The 23,899-nt window shown below is 35.4% G+C and overlaps 1 protein-coding gene across 2 annotated transcripts; it reads right to left on the reverse strand.

Moving 5' to 3' along the window:
• Positions 1–1,484: 1,484 nt before the first annotated feature.
• Positions 1,485–22,052, reverse strand: LOC123520722. Of its 2 annotated transcripts, XM_045283273.1 has the most exons (6): positions 21,743–22,052; positions 17,698–17,874; positions 16,792–16,933; positions 11,986–12,083; positions 9,241–9,456; positions 1,485–4,318 (listed from the first exon to the last, which is right to left on the reverse strand). In XM_045283273.1, exons 4-6 carry the CDS (start codon positions 12,052–12,054, stop codon positions 2,906–2,908), a joined length of 1,698 nt encoding a protein of 565 aa, XP_045139208.1. In that variant the 5' UTR covers positions 12,055–12,083; positions 16,792–16,933; positions 17,698–17,874; positions 21,743–22,052; the 3' UTR covers positions 1,485–2,905. The 2 variants fall into 2 exon arrangements, with proteins under 2 accessions (XP_045139208.1, XP_045139207.1); XM_045283272.1 differs by lacking the exon at positions 16,792–16,933 and having other exon boundaries at positions 21,743–22,050.
• Between the last annotated feature and the right edge of the window lie 1,847 nt (positions 22,053–23,899).

The raw sequence follows: 23,899 nt of genomic DNA on the forward strand, positions 1-23,899 counted from the left end.
TATATATATATATATATATATATATATATATATATATATATATATATATATATATATATATATATATATATATATATATATATATATATATATATATATATATATATATATATATATATATATATATATATATATATATATATATATATATATATATATATATATATATATATATATATATATATATATATATATATATATATATATATATATATATATATATATATATATATATATATATATATATATATATATATATATATATATATATATATATATACAGTGGTACCTTGAAATACGAGCTGCCTGAGATACAAGTTTTTTGAGATACGAGCTAAGATTTTATCTACTTATTTTCTTTTTTTTATATGAGCAAAATTTTGAGATACAAGTCATGCTTGGGGATGTTGCTGCTGTAGTTAGCTGCTTGGTGCATTGGTCCAGCCTCAGCTGAGCTAGTATCTATGTGTTTCCCACAGATCTCATGCACTGTGATTGTTCTTTCATCATCTTCAAATTATTTACTGACCTTTTTTTTTCTGCCTAAAGTGCAGTTTTAATTTTGTGTTTAATGTTTATGTTTGAATGGTGTCAGCATCCTTTCCTTTCCTCCCTCCCTCCTCCTCCTCCTCCACAATTTATCACTATTAGCCGAAAACGTCCGTCTCCAAGGTAAGAACACTAAATAAACTTTTGCTGTTATTTCATATATTTTCATGCATTGATAAAGTATGCATGTGTATGTAACTGAAAAGGCAAAACAAATATCTCCTATCTCTGCCTACCTCCTCCACCGATGCTTATCACGGAGGCGAGAGAACAATGTAAACAAACCTCTCTCTCTCTCTCTCTCTCTCTTACTTAAAACTTCATTTATTCAATGAATAATATTTACAGGATCATCAATGAGCTCTTCTGTGATTATTAGAGCACCCAGTCTTCTATGGATGGCTATATTTGTACACTCTAGCAGATTAACAGTTCTAAGTGAGGGTTGGGTATGCAGTAACATCACATGGAATGTACTCTCTGAATTTATCTACGTATTTATATTATCTCTTGTTATGTTTTATTATGTTTCTGTGCAATGATCATTATTTATAAATATCTTTTTCTTACCTGAAAACATGCAAAAAGAAAAAAATAGGGGTGCTCTTTTAGGTGAGGTTGGAATGGATTAATGGCATTTCAATCCATTTCAAGGGAAAAAATTGTTTTGAGATATGAGCTCCATCATGGAATGAATTAAACTCATATCTCAAGGTACCACTGTATATATATATATATATATATATATATATATATATATATATATATATATATATATATATATATATATATATATATATATATATATATATATATATATATATATATATATATATATATATATATATATATATATATATATATATATATATATATATATATATATATATATATATATATATATATATATATATATATATATATATATATATATATATATATATATATAGTAAAGGCCATTACATATTAGAATCACAGACAGTTCAGAGACCCATTCCTCCCACATATACATATATTATTTACATATAAGTCATCTAAATTCATATGGAGCCAAAGTTTTCTGGGATCTCCTTCATCCAATATGTAGAAATGTATTAAATGTCTCAATTTATAAACAATGTTCATTATTTTTTGTGTGAAATTTGGAGAGTAAATCTCAGTAGGTACAAAGTTCCTATACAATAAAACAATTCAATGTCTACCTCATCTGGATATAAAAACTGAACAACTGAACTAGATGCCTAGATTACCTAACAATATTGTACCATGGAGTATTCAGTAACCCTGGAATTGGCCTTAGAACTCTACATTTCAGGTTCTAGAACAAGCACAGCAGACTAGTGATGCAATATCTCCATTATCAGCATTCACAATTGGTTAAAGACAGCATAAATCATATCCACTCTTATGCTCATCAAACCACTCTGCACTTTTCAATGTCTTTTCATAAACAACCAACCCTTCAGAAATTAAACATATCATGCAAAGAAGCCACATAATATCTGATTTCTGATCTTTCTAAAATTTCTAATTTGGGCAGAGCAAATTTAATATTATTCAATGCCTCAAAAACTCAATTCTTTCCTTCTATCAACTCAACACAACCTTCCAGACAACTATGCCTTTTTCTTCAATGACACTCAACTATTGACCTCTTCTACACAGAATATACTCAGTCTGTCTTTACTTATAGTCTCAATTGAAAATTTCACATTCCTTCTCTAGCTAAAGCAGCTTCTATAAAGTTAGGCATTCTGAGTCATCTCCACCAGTTTTTCTCAATCCACCCCAACTTTTAACTTTGTAAAGGGATCTTATCCATCTATGTATGGAGTATGTTTCACATGTATAGAATGGGGATGGAGATTCCACACATACTGTTATTCTAGACATGGAAAATGTAAAGTTTATTGTCTTATCAACTGACTGTCTTCAGCCTCTTTCTCACCACTACAATGTTGTATCTCTTGCTATCTTTTACAGTTATTTTTCATGCCAACTGGTCTTCTGATCTTGCTAAGTGCATGTCTCCTGTCCTCTCACAGCCTCACTGTACAAGATTTCTTTGTCACCCCTATTCTGTCCATCTGTCTTGCAAAAGATAACGAGTTTTCTTAGTCATTCATCCCTTTCTCTGGTAAATTCTGGAACTTGGTGACTACTTTTGTGTTTCCACTTGAACTCATTTAAGAGGGAGGTTTCAAGGATATATCATAAACATTTCACTAATATTTCTGACCATGTTTGCAAACAAACACCTCACAAATTTTGTTGCCCTTTTCTAGTTCCTCTAAAATATTATAATAAAAATAAATAATTAAGAAATAATAAAAGCAGTTTTCAAACACAGAGTTAGTCAATGCCACGGCTTACTTGATTTAACAGTTTCTCTTGCTACAAGCTGAAGGTCTGTGGTGTGGTATATATGTTTTATGTCTGAGAGAAGCTGGCTACAGATTGGTGCTAACATAAACAATTTTAGTTTGGGAAGAAGCTCCAGTAGTTGCACATAAAACGAGACACTGACAGTGCTGGGTCCAAAAGGATTCAGATTCAGAAATAAGACCTCTAAGCCAGCTAGTATCTTCTTTTGAGCCATATCCATGAGCCACACAAGAGGTCGATGATGAACTACAAGTTCTAACTGACTAAGAGCTGGGGCAGCCATAATCATCAGTTGAATTAATCTGTTGAATAAGGTGCGCTGATAATGAGAGAATGAAAGGATACTTGGACCCTCAACAGTTAGGCATTTCAGTAGAGGAAGAGTTTGAATATCACATGGTACATCATCTTCAAAATGGTCTGCAGACATTATTATTCCAAGAAACTCTAGAGATGGACACAAAGGAAGAAGACTGCACAGCTCTCCTACACACAAGTTAGCATGAAGGTGAAACTGGAGTGCAGTAAGATTGACTCCAACATCATTTAAGAGCACCTGGTAGGGTGTAAGTGAATGACCTTCAGTCCTTTCATGAGGCAAGGTGAAATATGTTTTGATGGTAAGAGCTTTGCATTTAAATCTCGGAATCCATATTCTAGCAAAATTTATTACATCTAGATAAGTATCAGGGTCATGAGAGAGTGTAAAATGTTGAATCTTTGGGAAAACTGATAGTGTGTGATCTACTGATCCTGCAATAGCCTTATCATTTGCCCAGATCATAAGTCCTTCTAGGTCCAGGTACTGCAAAGAGTATGAAAGAGAATGAAAGAAAGCAGGCAGCTTAGAGAATGGCTTGGGCACAAAGGGTCTTGACCTGTAGCATGTCACACTCTCCAGACCTGGATAGAATAAAAGAACATTATAAATGAACTCAGAAAAGGAATCTTTCTCTAAATCAAGGGGGCAATCACTGTCTGCTCCCAAGTCAATAAACTTCAGTCTGGGGAATGAAAGACATGCTTTACGCTTGGAGGCTGAGTCACTGCGAGCCACAGCATCGATCTCATCACGATCCATCCCTCGGAAGAAAGTCTTATAAAGACAGTCCACTGACACAAGGAGTCTACCAAAAGGCTTTTCAACCACAAATGTGTCCATCAGTGGGCAGTTTTCACTAACACTTTTTAAAGTTTCTTCAGTGATATTCTTCCGCAAGTGTACTCTTCTTAGCTGATGTGAGTTTTCCAGTATCACCTGAAGTGGCTCCTGGCTCCCAAATATAATAAACTGTGTTGAGAGTTCTTCTATACTAAAGGGTTTCAATTTCCTCAGGACCTCAGCAAAGACTGGACATGCTTTAGCAGCCAATTCCACTTGAATCTGCAACAAACATATATTTTTTTTCAGGGCAAAATAGCCTTTTCAGTTTTAATCTATTCTTAATCTTTACCTAATTTTTCACAAGAGATGATTTATACAGTAAACACCCAATATGTACTTTGCACCATTTAATGCTTTATATTATATTCTCCAGTTACAGTAAGTATATTTAAATGATTAGCATCATGAAGAGAACCAATAAACGTATATACAATTAAACACCATTCACGTCATACACGGTAAACATCTCAGAGCCACATCATGTATGAGATCAGAAACAAGTTGGAACTTACATTATAGCATATCAAAATTGTCATGGTGATGAGCTGAATATCTTTCCCTGTTCTCAGAATGTCATCCTTAACTGTCTTTGGGAAAATTATTCAAACTTTTCATATCTGGCAACTCACTCACAGACTGAGTCAATGGTGATAGTAGATACTTTCCTCTAATTGGAATTTGATGTAGTTGACCAGCATCACATTTTACCATCTGTTCAAGTCTTCTTGTCAAAACTGAACATAAGATAGTGAGAAATGGTTAAATCAAAGTGGTGATGGTGAATCAGCCATAACTTATAGAGGAAAAGACCATCCTTGCACACAGGTGCCAGCAAAAAAAAAATCATTATGAAGTGGTAAGGAGCATTTGAAGGAAGCCTTGTGTGTTGGCTGAAAGAGACATGTGACTTGACAATCAAGTACCCTACCCATATGATTTTATAAAAAATTAGCAGTAAGCCTCAACAGGATTCATACAGGGACTGCCATGTGTAGGCTTGGTGGCTTCTTGCAGCTTCCTTTATTTTCTTCTGTTCTTTTGTTCTTATGAATAAGAAGCTGACAAACACTTTTGTTGCTTATAACTAATAGAGGCTTGTGGCCATTTTTTCTTTAAGTGCCTGGCATAATTCAATAAGGTGATGTTTGACTAATAGCCAAAGAATAAGTCTATCTAAAAAGTATGCAGCACTTCATTCAAATACTCATCGCCTTAACAATGTTTAACACTATCACCAGCCATGCAAAAAGTCTAAATGTATATAAGGAGGATCTGCTCTCCTGTAAATTTTAGCCTGCACACTATCTTAGCATAACAAAATCTGACAATGAAAAAATAAATAAACAAAGCTCCATGAAAAGCTGATCAGACACTCACAAAAGCAAAGGTTGAGCTGTGAATGAGCTGACAAATATGGGAAAATCAAACTATTTTGTCAAGGACTGCAGCAGAGGATGTTTGCTGAAAGTACTAAAAAGACTGTTCAGCACATCACACTATCTTATTTAAATACAGTGTATAGTATAGAAGAAGCAGGATTAATTCAATAATTAGTTCACATAATTGTAATTTCAGTCTATGTGCCATTAGAGGCAGTACATAAAGAACATATATACTCATATATGTATATATATATATATATATATATATATATATATATATATATATATATATATATATATATATATATATATATATATATATATATATATATATATATATATATAACTTCAGATATTTTTCTTTCAGACATGAAAAGATTTTCAGAAACAAGGAAAGATTTTCCAAAGCATGTAAAGACATTAGAATAATCAAAGAGGAAGAAAACTCACAATGCCAAAGGCAAAACAGCCAAAGCTAAACAAAATTTCAACATGCCTTCCAGTGACATAGGAATATAAATCATGCACATATTCAAACAAAACACGTACACACACAAAAAAAAAAAGGAAAAAAATGTAGCTGTAGTCCATCATTGAGGCAAAAAAGTTCCTGAGTACTCAATTAAGAAATATAAGTGGTAAGATGACGCAGTAGACACCTGCCCAAACAATAATCACTTTCAGTAAGGTCTGGAGCACTGGCTAAGGGGGTGTTGTAGCCTCACTAAATGCTTCCCTTTGTTCTTCACAATACAAGGGAAGAGTCACAGCCTGTCCTCTAAAGACAACTCACTTCCTTTACACAAAACTACATGTAACCTAATTAAATATACATCCTTCAGTCAAAATTGAAATTAAATATGGCAACTACTACACCATTCTTGGAGCCCCCATCTGAGGAGAGGGCCACAAATAACCCCAGACTTGACTGTTCTACTGGTATTAACCTTAAGTGTCTTGACACTCCCACACATCATCTTCATTAACTTCTGCAACATTTACAACCTTAGTTAGATCTACTTTCTAATCTATTGAACACCACCCTCCTCAACTAAACCTCTTCTTTTCTTAAACTATAACACAGGTGTTTGAGACAACTGAAAGTAGCCCCTTCTCTGTTCCTTTCTAATTCTTCAATCATCATGTTCAATACATACCTGGACTTTCTGTCTGTCAGCAACAATTTAACCAAGTCTCATGCCAACACCCTTGAATCTTCTGAAATTTTCACCATCTGGCTGCAACTAGAGTCACTCTCTGACTAAACATATGTGTTGTATATCTCTTACCTAACTCCAAAGTGGAGTATGTACATTTCAACTTTTTCCTCCAGCAGAGTTCTCAATTCTTGGAGACCTCAATGTTCACTACCAGCTTTAGCTTTAGCTCTTTTACTGACCATCCTGGTCAACTAGCCTTTAACTTTGATCCTCTATGACCTTGTGCAACTGGTGCAACACCTTATTCATATTCCTGAACATCTTTAAGATACACCCAACATTCTACATCTCTTCCTAATCTCCCATCCTTCTGCTTATGTTGTCACCTTATCTTTTCCATTAGGCTCCTCCAATCACAACCATGAAATTATTTTGTCCAATCATTTCAATCCTACTCACAATCCCCAAATCAAAGGTGCCTCTGGCATTTTGCCACTATTAATTGGGGGATCTGAGAAACTATCGTGCTCATTTTTCATGGAAAGACTACTGCTTCTGTGTCAAATACCCAAACATTCTTTGCTCTTTTCTCACTATAAACCTTGGTTTAACGTAGTCTGTTCTCACATTACACATGATGGAAAGGTGGCCCACAAAAGATATGTACTTAGGCCTTCTATCACCAGAATCTCACATGCTTTTTATTGCTGCTCAGAATCATGCAAAGTACATTCTTCAAGAAGCCAAAAACTCCTTCATTTATAGAGTGTATTTTTCAAGGTCTAACTTCTCTGAAGATTTCTGGGACCAAGCCAAAAAACATCACCAATAATATTGTTTCCTCACTTTTTCCTTCTTTATTTTAACCTCGTGGGACCAGTGCTGTCTCATCCATTTATAAAGCTGAACTCAGTGATGTTTTCCATGTCCTGGCTGGATTTAACACTCAGGGAGGCTTATAGTCATGATGAGGTCTCTCCAGTTGTTCTCCGAAATTGTGCCTTTGTGCTTATACTTTGTCTAGTCATTCTTCCCATTCTATCAATCAACATCTAGCTTTCTTTCTTGCTGGAAGTATGTGTCTACATTCAGCCTCTTTAATATATCCTCAACTGGAAGATTCTTAAACATCTATTACTTTACAGTCTTATATTTGATTGCTCGTATGATTTCTATCAAGGCCACTCTACTGAGTCCTGGTCATCCTCATTTAGAAACATAGGTGAAAGTTTTGCTGTTACCTTAGACATATCAAAAGCTTTAGATAAAGTCTGGCACAAATCTTTGATTTCCAAACTAATCACCTATAGCTTCTGTTCTTCTCTCTATATATCTTCACCTAAAGTTCTAAATATGCATTTGTATAGCAAAGATCAATGAAATCAATGAAAAGATGCAATCATGTATATACAGTGAGAAACTGAAGTGGGTAGCAGATAAATTATTACACCAGTAAACAAATCATGCACTATAACTAAATAAAAGCCATGCAACTTTTTTTTGAGCCAGTTAACTTTTTCTTTATCCTCAATACCAAATAGTTGCTACTTACGTTCATTTCTTTATTTAACTTTGGGTGTACTTATAGTAATGCTAGCTTTCTTTGGAAATAAATTAACTTGCTTTATTCAAGTACTCACAATTTTCTCTCATACTGCTACACTAGCAATGCACTCAGTCCTCACCTACTGGGTCACATCTAACACATGTATTACACATCTTCCTCACCATGTTATATTAGGGTTGCCATACAGTAATAATCATAATTCCAGATTTCTTTACTAACACTTGATATAATATTGGAAAATATGTAAATCACTTAAAAACTCTATTTACCTTACTACAGTAACAAAGTTACAAGGCCACAAACAAACAAACTGACGCCAATATCAACTCAGCTTCAAGAGAAAAGACTGGCACACAAGGTGAGGCAAGTCATGCAGCAAAGGGAAGGCTGGAAGCATCAACCCCATACAAGACCCATACATGTTAGTCTTGAGCAAAACCAGACTAAAGCAACTGCCACCCAATAAACCATTCCTCCTTCCTCTTTCCCATTATTTCAACCTATAGAATGTGTATGACATTTTCTTTTAAACAGTTAATGATGGAGGGTGAAATCCCAGATATTTGAGGAATTTTTAAAAATCTCCCCCAGACGCAGATTTTTAGACATGAATTCTGGACATGTTTGGGAAAATCTAGATGTATGGCAACCCTATGTTATATCCAACTAGCTTTAATGCTTCATTACATACCTTACTAAAAGCCCTCCCTGCCCTGTTTCTTTCACAATGTCTCACCAATAACCTCATACTTTTCATCAATAACCAATATATTAATAAAACATCTACACTGAACACTGAATAGTTGAGAATCTATATGCACACATAAAATTATAAAATAAATCAAGCAGGCATAAGGCAAAAGGGCATCATGAGAAATAGAGATGAATGGTTGTGTAGAATGAAATGCAGTGATAATGACAACCACACACAATATACTGAAAGATAAGCAGAAAAGGATACTGGAGTAAGCAATTTAAAACTAAAATACTGTCACATAAATTCTAAAAACCCAACAATGCAAAGTTACATACAGAAGGTTGGTCACTGTTGGTCATGCCATCAAGTTTTCTTCCAACTCGGAGGGAAAACAAAAGTTGCAGGAGTAGCCGAAAGAGTGGGAAGAGGCAGTATTGGTCAAGATATTCCAGCTCAGTGGCTAGACACTCCAGCACACACCGCCACACACCAACACGGCCCATCACCACCACGTTGTTCTCCCACCACTCCCTCACAGCCTGAATATGCTCCTGTGAAATCAATATGATTTACTTACTAGTATGTTCAATGAATGGCACACATCTCAAGAGTTTATAATATCAATGATTTCATGCTAACATTTCTATTAATATGCTATAAATATACATACATTCATACATACATACATATGTTGTCCTCAGTGCATGACCTAGATGAGATAAAATCAAAATGCATACACTCACATCCGTTTACATTCATTATCACTTTAACATCTGAGTCTTGTCATCCATTACTTCATCTGTAGTAACATGCAAGCATGGATACCTAAAATGGTCTAAAGCAGGGGTTCTCAACCTGGGGTACGCGTACCCCCAGGGGTACGTGAGAGGAATTTTGGGGGTACGTGGCAGGTTTCTCAAAATGCTTCAGATTTGAATAGCAGCAAATTTGTTTGTAGTATACAATGTGGCCTACATGTGCTAGGCTGGATGTGTCCTTCACTAGAACCAGGACACGTTAACAACGTTAACAAGGAAACTCTTGGAGTTATATCACTTGAGAGAAAGCTCTCTTGGATTACAGTTGCCACACAACCTTGCAAACCTATAATATTTGTTCTGATTTATTATTTTAAATGTTATTCACACACACAGTGACTTATCTATCACTGTTACTAGTTACAAGTTGCAATGCTGCAAGCAATACTAGTTCACTGCCATAACTAATGATCAAAAATTGTCTGATATAGTTCCTTTTTGGTAAATGCATTGCATGTTAGTCACATATAGTGTCTCCCTGTGAGGTACCAGTTCCTATCGACACTACCTCATAGAAACATACTAATATTAATTAAAAATTGTGTCTGCTCCACATATATAACACAATTTAAACTTAATAAACTAAGTCAATAAACCATGCATTTATTGTTACCGTTCCTAACGCTGCATTGTAGGTAAGGGGTACGTGATCAATACTGAAAGACTTCAAGGGGTACATAACATTAAAAAGGTTGAGAGGGATTTCTTGATTTATGTTTGTTTAGAATATGATTTTGGAATTTTTCATATTACACAGATTATTAAGAATGTCAAGAAAATCATGTTGCTGAGCTAGTTAAGTTCTGTGTTGTGGCCACCAGGTGTCACCAGGTGTTCCCCTTATACCTTTATCCAGATACCCTAGCTATGGGATTTAGACATGAATATAGATAAATGTATATTGTTACATTTTACTAGAAGGTTAATTACAATGTAAAGTATTATCTAAATGATTATCCAATCCCTGTTAAGGATTTTGCATCTGATTTAGGAGCACTAATGAAAACTTTCCTTAAATTCCACCAGCATATTTTCAGTCCAATATTGTATATAAGACAGGTTAGTAGGTATTCTCAAAGCTACATTCAATCAAGTCTTCTTTTATGGTCCCCTTACATGTGTCATATATGTCTGCTATTGGAACACACATCTTTATGGAACACTGGTTATATTAAGGTCTTACAACTGTTAAAATCAGTTCAATGTAGATAGGCTAAGAAAATTTGTGGATCCAAAAAAACAAAACCATACTATGAGACTTGAGACTAAAACTATTTTATGTTAAGGGAAAAATACTAAGATATGACCTAACTTATTATTAGAAAATTTTTCATTGTCTTTCCTCCTATCCCCTAAATTTTTTTTCCCTTGCCCACCCTATCCAGGCACTAGAGAACACCACTTAGAAATTGCCCACGTATGGTCTTATCTCAAAAATATGCAGACTATTTTTCAGTTTAATGTATGTCAATTTGGAATGCTTTACCAGAGTCCATTTATTCTGTCGCAACTAAAGAGGTGGTGGCGTAGTGGATAAGGTGGTGAGCGTGGGATTGGGCAGATGTCCATGCGTACATTCGAATCCCACCACATACCGCCTCGAGACATTGCCATTTGTCGAGTGGTTTACAGTTACCTACATGTCACCATGACATCTAGGTTCTAGGTGGATACACCAAAGATGCGCTTGGGCCCTAATATGGATACCACTATAAATAAAATTGCCTGCGCCACTATTGGGTGGAGGCTGAACAGTGCTCTCCATACTCATCAAGTAGACCTACAGGCACTATAGGCCATACCATTTAAAAAAAAAAAAAAAAAAGCTTTGGCACCACTTATATCAGCTTTGTCTTTTCATCTTGGAGATTTGCCATATGATTATTACTAATCCAGCAACTTGCATCCACATTTCTGTCCTTACCCAGCCTCACTATGTCTCACTGGGTTTTCTTGTGTTTTTATCTTTAAGCTAATAAGAGGCCTTTTCCAGTCATTATATTTTGGTTCCTTATTTGTTTTGTACATTCTTAATAACATAGATTAACACATCAGTAGTGTGTGGCCTCCATGAATCTCCTCCTGGATTGGTTGGGGTTTGGCAAGGCCACAGGTAAAGATAATATGTAAGTTTCAAAGAAGATAACACTACTTTTCTCTGCCTTGATCCATAACATCACAAGACCAAACCAAGCATGTTCCCTAAGACTATATTGCTGCCTTAGTCATGTATATATCAGCACAAAAAAAAAAAAATTTTACCAAGAGCAGTTTCTTCTGTGGCAGGCAGTCAGGAAACTGAGTATCAGTTGCCATGATGATCTTGTCCATGCCAGGATGGTTATTGGGTATACAGTGCTCTGAAATGGTTTAAAGAAATTAAAATGGAATGAACACACACACACACACACACACACACACACACACAAACACACACAAGTGCTAAAGATCAGAGCAGAAACTAATGAAGGAAAAAAGAGGCACTACATAGTGGTGTACGTACCACCTAAGACAAATGCATGGTCAGTACAGGAATATGAAGAAATGATAAATGATACAGGAACATGTCTGCAAGAAATGTTGGGTGGCTGTGAACGAACTATAATGATGGGAGATTTTAATTGTAAAGAGGTGTGTTGGGAGGACTGGTCAATGGAAGGATCAGAGACAACATGGGAAATACACTATTGACACTGGCAATGGAAAATGTGTTAACTCAGTGGGTCAAAGAAGATACTAGGTTTGGAGGAGAGGGAGCATCGTCAAGACTGGACTTGGTCTTTAGTACAGAGCCAATGGTCATTGAGGAGATGAGGGTGGAGTGCCCTTTAGCAAAGAGTGATCATGCAGTTTTGGAGTTCAAGGTGATAGATGAAGAGAAATCTAGAAGAAATGAAGAATATAAAGTGGGAAGATGGAATTATGCCAAGACAGATTTTGGAAACCTAAAGAAATTCTTTCAAGAGACAAATTGGATGAAATTCAAGAGTGCTAAGGAGCAAATGAAAAGTGGAAGGAATTTATAAAAATATACAAAGAAGGTGAGAAAAATTTGTACCAATAAGACAACATAGAAGTTGGAAAGCAGGACTGGTTTAACGATAGATGTGAAAAGGCTAGAACAAGAAAAGAGGATGCATGGAAGAGGTGGAGAAGGAAAAGACGGATTAAGCAGTGGGAAAGTTACAAAAGAGCAAGAAATGAATATGTGTTGATTAGAAGAGAAGAAAGAAAGAAACAAGAAAAGGATATAATTGATAAATGTAAAGACCAACCAAGGCTTTTTACAGACATGTGAACAACAACATCAAAAATAGAGAAAGTATTGAAAGTTTAGAAGTAAATGGAGTATGCAGTGAAGATCCCAGGAAATGGCAGAGGCTATGAATGGATGCTTTCGGAAGGTATTCACAAAGGAGACTGCTTTTGACAAACCACTGGTAATGGAACAGAAAGGGATTATGAAGGAGTTTCAAGTAACTGTGGAGGAGATCAAGAATATGATGGGGAGTTTAGAAGTGAGAAAAGCTGTGGGACCTGATGGGGTATCAGGATGGATTTTAAGAGAATGCAGGGAGCAACTGGCAGAAAAAGTTTGTGAAGTAATTGATGCCTCATTAAGGGAAGGTGTAGTGCCCCAAGACTGGAAAAGAGCTAACATTGTCCCAATCTATAAATCAGGTAACAAGAGAGACCCATTGAACTATAGACCAGTGTCACTTACAAGTGTGGTAGCTAAGATGTGTGAGAGGGTGGTGAAGAATAGATGGACAGACTTCTTGGAGAAAAATGACATACTTTGTGAGTGTCAATTTGGTTTTAGAAAAGGGCGTTCATGCACGACAAACCTGATATGTTACTATTCGAGGGTGATAGATGTAATACAGGAAAGAGATGGTTGGGCTGATGGAATATATCTGGATTTAAAAAGGCCTTTGATAAGGTACCACACGGAGACTGATCTGGAAACTTGAAATGGTAGGAGGAGTGCATGGCAGTTTACTAAAATGGATGGAAGACTTTTGGTAGGAAGAGAAATGAGAACAATAATTAAGGACAGACCATCAGAATGGGGCTTGGTGGAGAGTGGAGTTCCACAGGGATCAGTGTTGGCACCAGTAATGTTCGCGGTCTACATAAATGACATGGTGGATGGGGTGTCCAGTTATGTGAGCCTATTTGCAGACGATGCAAAATTGTTAAGAAAAGTGAGATGTGACAAAGATTGCGAACTACTCCAGGAAGACTTGGACAGAATATGGAAATGGAGCTGTACATGGCAAATGGAGTTCAACACGACAAAATGCAAGAAAATAGAGTTTGGCAAGAGTGAAAGAAGAATCAGGAGTATGTACAAGATAGGAAATGAAGACATAAAACCAGTCATGAAGAAAAAGACCTTGGGGTGACAATTACCAATGACCTATCGCCAGAGAGACATATAAACAAAATAATTGGAGAAGTATTGAACTTATTGAGGAACATAAGAGTGGCGTTCGTATATTTAGATGAAGAAATGATGAAGAAAATAATTACTGCAATGATAAGACCGAGGCTTGAATATGCAACAATACAGTGGGCTCGAACTTAAAGAAACACATAAGGAAACTAGAGAAAGTACAGAGGGCTGCAACAAAAATGGTGCCTGACTTAAGAGATTTGACTTATGAAGACAGACTGAAAAGAATGCAACTTCCGACCCTGGAAAACAGAAGAAAGGGAGACCTGATAGCAATATACAGAGTGATGATTGGCATGGAAAAAATGGATAGGGAAGATCTGTGTATGTGGAATGAAAGAATGTCGAGAGGGCATGGGAAAAAACTAAAATGGCCACTTATAGGAGAGATGTGAAAAATATAGCTTCCCTCATAGAAGGGTGGAAGCATGGAATAGTTTAGGCGTGGAAGTGGTCAACGCAAGGAATATTCATGATTTTAAGAAAAAGCTGGACATTAATAGATATGGAGCGGGACAACACGAGCATAGCTCTTTTCCCGTATGTTACAATTAGGTAAATACAATTAGGTACACACACACACACACACACACATATATATATATATATATATATATATAAATATATATATATATATATATATATATATATATATATATATATATATATATATATATATATACACTCGACCTTCGAAACAACGGACCTCCCATCAACAGATCTCAGAAACCACGAACAAATTCTGAAGTCCGGTTTAATCTATGGACGAATATTAAAATGCGTGCGATTGTCCATTCCCGGCAAATTATTGTCCGGTAGGTGGCGGGTCGGTCGCGTCATCAGCTGTTGGCTGCCATGTTTAATCTTCAGTCTGTGCGTTTTCAACCAACAGCGAACATTGTCCAGTGCTTACCACGGCTTTTTTATGCATTTGTACCCTTTCCACGAGTGCTTAACCTATCCAAAATGCGTCCTAAACCTAGTAAACCAGTCAAGTGTAATCAAAAGGCTTTTCCAGGGGCTGCTAAGTTTGAACTAATACGAAAATTAGAAAATTTACGTATTTTATGTACTTTTTATACAGTTTTTTACGTACTTTTGCAAAGAACGGACTTTTGCAATCTACGGACAGGGTCGTGGATGCATTTGTCCGTTGTTTCGGTCGGTGTGTATATATATATATATATATATATATATATATATATATATATATATATATATATATATATATATATATATATATATATATATATATATATATATATATATATATATATATATATATATATATATATATATATATATATATATATATATATATATATATATATATATATATATATATATATATATATATATATATATATATATATATATATATATATATATATATATATATATATATATATATATATATATATATATATATATATATATATATATATATATATATATATATATATATATATATATATATATATATATATATATATATATATATATATATATATATATATATATATATATATATATATATATATATATATATATATATATATATATATATATATATATATATATATATATATATATATATATATATATATATATATATATATATATATATATATATATATATATATATATATATATATATATATATATATATATATATATATATATATATATATATATATATATATATATATATATATATATATATATATATATATATATATATATATATATATATATATATATATATATATATATATATATATATATATATATATATATATATATATATATATATATATATATATATATATATATATATATATATATATATATATATATATATATATATATATATATATATATATATATATATATATATATATATATATATATAAAATTCTATTGTTGCTTTGCTCTTACTTCCAGCTAGGGCCAGGACATTTGACCAGTTTTCCATTTGACCAGAGTCACTTAACCAGGTAGGTTGGTTGGGTAATACTTCATATAAGTACACTGATTTCTCAACTACTGTAGTGACAAACTGTAACAGATGTGAAACAAAGAATCCACATAGGTAGGACTAACTCAGTATGGTAATGGTAGTGCTGCCACAACCCAGTATATTCTTAATATGTACATAGTTAAGTGACACTCACCAAGAAGTTTGCCACCCTTAAAGTAAATAATGTTGATTTTACATAGAGTAGAGGCAGCAATTTACACTACCCTAAGCAGACAATATCAACTATGAAACCTGCAGACTAGAATACAACCACGAAAGTTTCACCAGTAGTGTAAAATTGTATCTGCTATAATGGCTGGTATCATGCTACTCTCTATCACTGCGGTTTCTCAGCCTGGAGTACTGTAAGTGAAGGAATGTTAGGATGGCTCAGTGCGCCTACTGGTGGGTTTACGCGCTATGGGATGTCATGTTATTGTGCTGGGTGCCTTAAGTTCTTTTTTTATCCATAAGCTGTCAAAATTGCTGTCATGAAGTAGTTAGTAATCCCTCTTGCCTGCCGAGTAGTAAGAGTGAAAAGAAAGAAAAAAAAGGAAGAATGGAAAAAAAGAAAAAAATTGCAAACTACCTTTTGATTTTTTTCCTGGGGAAGGGGTTAGTCAGGTCACCAGGCAGGCACACATGTGCAAATCGACCTGCTTTTCACTTGATCGCCACAATGGAAGGACACACTGGCGCTTCCCCATCTTATTGTGTGTTGTATACCCAGACTAAGGAAGAAAAGGTCTCTCTGTCCAATGATGTTCAATAAATAAGTGGAGCTTGAGGCAATAACTTAAACAAAATGCCATCTCATCTTGTTTCTTTTCATCACTCACTATGTTAGATTGAGTATCTCAAGAGGACATGACAGTAAATATAATGTAATTACCAGTCTCATTTTCACTTTTATAACCAGTGCCTTTACTGTATTTATTTACTTATGATTTATATAATCACCTGCAAAGATTTTTATATCTCTTGTGTCCTCCACCCGACACTTTTTTTTTTTTGTGAAATCATGCATTAAATTGAATAAATAATTGTTATTCCATTTTCCTTTAAGTAATGAGAGATATGGCAAGTGGCAGGGATAATCAGCCTCACCCTGTGGGTCAGTACAATTTAGTTTTACTATAGCCTAGTAATGCCCTACCCTGGTTGGCACGCTACCCTCCAATGGTATTTTATGAAGGGTTTATGTGTAACCCACGTAATATCTTATTTGTTGAGACTAGACATGTTTATCCTCAACCATTTGACAGCCAGGCATAATAACGATAAATTCAATGATAAGTTATGCTAGTTTTGTATGAAAATAGGTGGCAGTGACTAATGCTGACATTCATGTGTGCTAACAAAACCATTAGTGGACATTATTAATGTTAAAATGATACTCAATAATCAATACTTAATATTACTAATGTCTTTAAACTCACAATCTTGTTCTCAAAATATGTGTACTGAACTAAAAACTTCATCAACTGACACTCACCTAAGTCCTGTGGGAAGGTAAGCGTTGAGATGGAGGCAGGTATGGAATGTCTGATGACGAGGTACACCAGTTTCTCCTTGGCCAGCCTCTCCAGCCTCCGTGGAGAATGGGCCGGGCTCACCATGGCTGCCATCACTCTGTCATTTGCTCTGGTGCCTTTCACACTTTGACAAGTCCCTACAAGTAATTAGAATATTATCACATGGGCACTGTTTACATAGTAGGAACATATGCATGCCATATAACAGCAAGCTTAAAACTCACACCACACCATCTAATGGTGCTTTTAAAAGAGATTAACTCTAATAAGGATAATTATATGATATTGAGTTTCAAACACTACACCACATTTGACTGGCTGTCAGTCAACAATCAACAGTCAACAGTCAGGTTCCTACCAGTAAACAAAGGTTGAAAGAATCAGTAGCTCAGAACTTCAAGCATTCCAATCCATCAACACATATAAGATTGTTTATCTCACAGCAGAAAAAAAAAAAATCATGATGATCTTGGTTTGTTTTAAATAACTACTGCATTTTTCAACCAAAATTTTTTTTCTGATCACTCATTCAAAACAACTACTTATTGAATTCCTATGAAAATCAAAACTAAGCATAATAACAAGCATAATTGAACCTTGAACTCTGCAAGATTAACCTTATCACCTTGTAAGACAATGAGACCTTGCAGGGTTTGCTGCCAAGTGAAGCCTCTAACAACCCAAATCTGCCTTCCCTATCAAGTTTACAGTGCTCACATTACGGTGTTGTATGTTGAAAATGAAGTAAATCAATAGAAAAAAAAAGGTATTAACAAATCGAGTGACTTCTGATCAAAATGTTATTAACTATATATATATATATATATATATATATATATATATATATATATATATATATATATATATATATATATATATATATATATATATATATCACAAAAATATGTAGTTTGAATATAGATAGTGTGATATCAACATTTCTTGGACCATCATACATTTGATATCATTAAAAGAGTATTTTACCTTATCCTCATCATACATTTCGTAACAACAAAGGAATATTTATTATGTCAAGTACACAAGTCTATAGATTACTACAAACATCATTTGTTTGTTAGGGTTTGGAGTGCCTTGCCTTGCAGCCTCACCTCAGCACCTGGCAAAGGAAGGCCTGCTGACCTTGGCATGCTTCATCCTTCATATTATGATTCATGTCACTGACAATATATCGTAATAACACCAGCATTTCCATCTGAAGGCTGGGTTAAGTTAAGATCAATTCAGTATCATTGTACATCCCTTCATTGTGTAGATTATGATCGTTTATCTCAGAAGAATATATATATATATATATATATATATATATATATATATATATATATATATATATATATATATATATATATATATATATATATATATATCATCAGTCCGCAGTGTTGTAGGTTAGGTTTATATCAATTAAAGATCAGTTTGTAGTATCACTCAACCATGGAATCTCTGATGTGGCTTTTTTTTTTTTTTCTGGTGAGAAATGTAGTGAATTCATTGATAGTACAGTGGAGACTCAATACTCAAACTTAATTCGTTCCAAATGGCCGTTCGAGTATTAAAAGTTTGACTACTGATACCTATAAATCATGTAATTCGTTCCAGCCATTGCCAAACCCAAGTTTTGAAAAAAGCAGCAGTTTAATTTTGCAGTCGCTGCTAGCATTGGCACACAGAAGCAGAGTTTGCCTGTCTTTCATGGGCTTGTGTCCTGGCAAACACTTCTCCTCCTTTGTTATATAGATCATGTTTAGTATTTTTTTTTGTTTTTTTTCCAAAACAGGTCAGTTTCATCACAATTAAAGATCTGTTGTGGGCTTAAGCAATCCTTATCCACAAATTTCTTAAATTCAGGCACAAATTACTCAGCGGCAGCTCTGTCAGCACTTGCGGGCTCGCCATGCCTCACAACAGAATGAATTCCAGTTCATTTCTTGAAATTCACAAACCACCCTTTACTTGCTTTAAAATCATCATTGGAGTCAGATGTAGTATCAGAAATAAGATCACAATGCAGCAGCCTAACCTTTGCACAAATTATGCCCTCTGACAAAGAATCACCAGCCATCTGCCTTTGGTTTATCCAATCAACAATTTTTCCATTTCTTCCACTGCTGCAGGTCACTTAAATTGCCTTTTCACACCAATCGCCACATCAGCTCTTTTAATGAGCTCTGTCTTCTTCAGTATTGTGGCTACTGTAGATTTAGCCATACAGTACTCAGTTGCAAGATCAGTTATTCTTCCTCCTTTCTCGTATTTATCATTAATCTCCTTTTTCCTTTCGATGGTTGTCACTACGTTCTTGTAGGCTTGTTCTCACCACTAACAAACCTCTTCGGTGCCAGTGTAAGCTTCTAAATGAAAAAAGAAAAAAAAAAAAAAAAAAAAAAAAACTCCGGAGAGAAAGCACAGGACAATGTTATTCTTACGACAGCGAATGATCAACTGGCTGTGGCGGACCGGTGGGGCGCGTGGGGCGGCTGAAAGGGAGAGACCCTTTGTTTCAAGCCAAATGAACGGACGTTCGACTAATAGGTATTTTTTTTTAGTATTAAGTCAAACTTTTGCGTTCGACTATTGAAAAGTTCGACTATTTAGACGTTCGAGTATTGAGTCTCCACTGCATATATAATTTCTGTAGCACACGATGATTTTTTTCAGTAATTATTGTTTTTTCAACTCTAACTTGTGCCTACCTGTCCTTCCCAACAATCTTATGGGGATCTCTAGGAAATCAAGGTTTTTGGGTAGTAAAGCATTAGATTGAGTAGTGTGTGTTGCAGAAGAGTCAGGAATCAACAAAATCACACAAAAATTTTCAGATAATACATTGATGGCAGCAGTGGTAGCAGTCATGACTACAGCAAGCATTGCTTTGTTATTGCTGAGCAGTGTTGCTGGCAACAATTTGTTACCCCTGGATTTGGGTATGTTGCAAAGGCTGTCCTCCCACATTATATCTGGATCCTTCCCTAGGGTTACTAACCAAACCCAACATTATAACCTCAAATTAATGCTTGTCACTACTCAAACCCAACATTATAACCTTCTAGATGGGGGTGCTGTGCCCCCTGGACATCCACAAGGGTAAATAACCAAACCCAACATTATAACCTCAACTTTTAATGCTTGCCAAAAATTCACTGGTGGGGAGAAACTATAAATTATAAAAAAAAGCATTACAAGGACTTCTACAAAATAATAATGTTGTGTTTGTTTAGTTAGTAACTCTTGGGCGTACCTGGAGGATGCAGCCTCCATGGCTAAAAGATTTTAATGTTAGGGTTTTGTTTAGTAGCCTTTGGAGGGAGGTTCTATGGGTCAGTAGATTATAATGTTGGGTTTGGGGGGTGCAGTCCCCTTGACTAAAATGTTTTAATGTTAGGTTTTGTTTAGTAATCCTTTGAGGGGTTCAGGGTAGTGCAGCCTGACCACCCCTGTCAAGCTAATAATGTTGTGTTTTGTTTGACAGCCCTTGGGTTTTTGTTAAATGTAGTGGATACAGCCAGAGACATGGCGAATTGTTGGCAATGTTACTCAACAATAACAAAGCAACGCTCGTCGCCGCTGCTACCATCACAGTTTTTTCAGTTTTTTTTTATGTGATCTTGTTGATTTTCGACCTCTTTTGCAACGTATATTATTAGATTTAATGTTTTCCCACTCATAATGACAGATTTCCCACAGATCCCCCACGATCTTTGGGAAAGAGGTAAGCATAAGTGGAGTTGCAAAAGTTATAACTCTAAAAATATTAATTTGCGACGAAAATTATCAATACCGTCAATCAATTCACTATATTTCCTACTAGGAAACACTACAAATTCTACGGTTAGGTGAAACTGCAAATTGACCCAATACTTGCTGCACCTGGCAACTAACTAGCCGAGTTATATTTGAGTAAAACTGCCATACCTGGAGAAAATAATAAACATAATTAATAATTATATACCAGCAATACCAATCCAGTATATGACTACTTGAATATACCATTACTAGCTGACGGTGCCTTCTTGGCGTGGACTGCTGAAGACAGCTGACATGCTACAGTTCAAGGCCCGTCAGTGTGTTTGGGTGAGCTATCACTTTGCTTGAGCTTGAGCTTGATATGGAAAAATGAAATGTAGGTGGGTCATACCATGGTACAATAACTTTTTGTATTATTATTGTTATTGTTATGGTTGAAAACGCTTTATTCTCTCACACTTTCACCACGATGGTTTTCAAAGGCTACATAGTATTTTCCTCTTCATAATATTGAAATTTTGCTGATCTATTGTAGGAAAAATAAAATGAAAAAAAAAAAAATCCTAGGTATGTACTACTTACCTACCTAGGTACAGTACCTACGCACTTACAAATCTGTGTCACCTCAACTACAGCCTTTTTGAATGTAGATTAAGTGTTTCAAAATAAAGTGCCTTGGAATCTCCCTTCTTCTCCTTCGGACCTGCTGTAGTCTGTAAATTGCTTCATGAGTCACTCACAATCTTCCTACTTGCAGTGTATGGTTGTACGTAGTTTCTTATTTTCTACCTAGGTTGCACTCGGCCAGGTACTGTAGTCAAAAGGTTTACTGTTGTGCTATCTATTCTTTCTCTAATCAGTCCCATGGGAGGAATGAGTTATCCAAATTAAAAGAAGTCAAGTCGTAGAAAGATGGAAATACAGAGGCAGGGAGGGAGTTCCAGAGTTTACCAGAGAAAGGTGTGAATGCTTAAGAATACTGGTTAACTCTTGCATTAATGAGTTGGACAGAATAGAGATGAGAGGTAGAAGAAAGCATTGTGCAGCGAGGCCGCAAGAGGAGGGGAGGCATGCAGTTAGCAAGATCAGTAGAGCAGTTAGCATGAAAATAGCGACAAAAGATAGAAAGAGATGCAACATTTCGGCGGGGAGAAAGAGGCTGAAGACAGTCAGTCAGAGGAGGGGAGTTGATGAGACGAAAAGCTTTTGATTCCACCCTATCTAATAAAACAATGTGACTGGAACTCCCCAAAACATGCGAAGAGTTTTCAATAAATGGATGGATAAGACCCTTGTACAGAGCTAGCGGTTGGAGGGGCGAGAAAACCTGACGGAGACGCTGCAGAACGCCCAACTTCATAGAAGCTGTTTTAGTAAGTGATGAGATGTGAAGCTTCCAGTTAAGATTATGAGTAAAGAATAGGCCAAGGATATTCAGTGTGGAAGGAGACAGTTGACTGTCATTGAAGAAGAGAGGATAGTTGTTTGGAAGGTTGTGTCGAGTTTATGGATGGAGGCATTGAGTTTCTGAGGCTTGAACACTACTAAGTTTTCTCTGGCCAATCAGAAATCTTAGAAAGATCAGAAGTCAGACATTCTTTCTGTGGCGTCTCTGCGTGATCTGATGACTTCCTGAAGGATTGGTCGTTTCTGAAAGGACGTGGAAAGAAAGATGTAGGGTGGTATCATCAGCGTAGGAGTGGATAGGACAAGAATGTTTATTAATGAACAATAGAAAGAGAGTTGGTGATAGGACAGAACCCTGAGGAACACCACTGTTAATAGATTTAGAAGAACAGTGGCCGTCTACCACGGCTGCAATAGAACGGTCGGAAAGGAAACTTGAGATAAAGTTGCAGAGAGAAGGATAGAAACCGTAGGAGGGCAGTTTTGAAATCAAAGCTTTGTGCCAGACTCTATCAAAAGCTTTTGATATGTCTAACGCGACAGCAAAAGTTTCACCGAAATCTCTAAAAGAGGATGACCAAGACTCAGTAAGGAACGCCAGAAGATCACCAGTAGAGCGACCTTGACGGAAGCCATACTGGCGATCAGATAGAAGATTGTGAAGTGACAGATGTTTAAGAATCTTCCTATTCAGGATAGATTCAAAAACTTTAGACAAGCAAGAGTTTAAATCTATAGGACGGTAGTTTGAGGGATTAGAACGGTAATCCTTTTTAGGAACAGGCTGATTGTTGGCAAATTTCTAGCAAGAAGAAAAGGTAGAAGTCGATAGACATAGTTGAAAGAGTTTGGCCAGGCAAGGTGCAAGCACGGAAGCACAGTTTTTGAGAATGATAGGAGGGACCCCCATCAGGTCCATAAGCCTTCTGAGGGTTTAGGCCAGCGAGGGCATGGCAAACATCATTACGAAGAACTTTAATTATAGCCATGAAA

This window comes from Portunus trituberculatus, chromosome 47, assembly GCF_017591435.1.
Source record: "Portunus trituberculatus isolate SZX2019 chromosome 47, ASM1759143v1, whole genome shotgun sequence".
Classification (NCBI taxonomy): Eukaryota; Metazoa; Arthropoda; class Malacostraca; order Decapoda; family Portunidae; genus Portunus; species Portunus trituberculatus.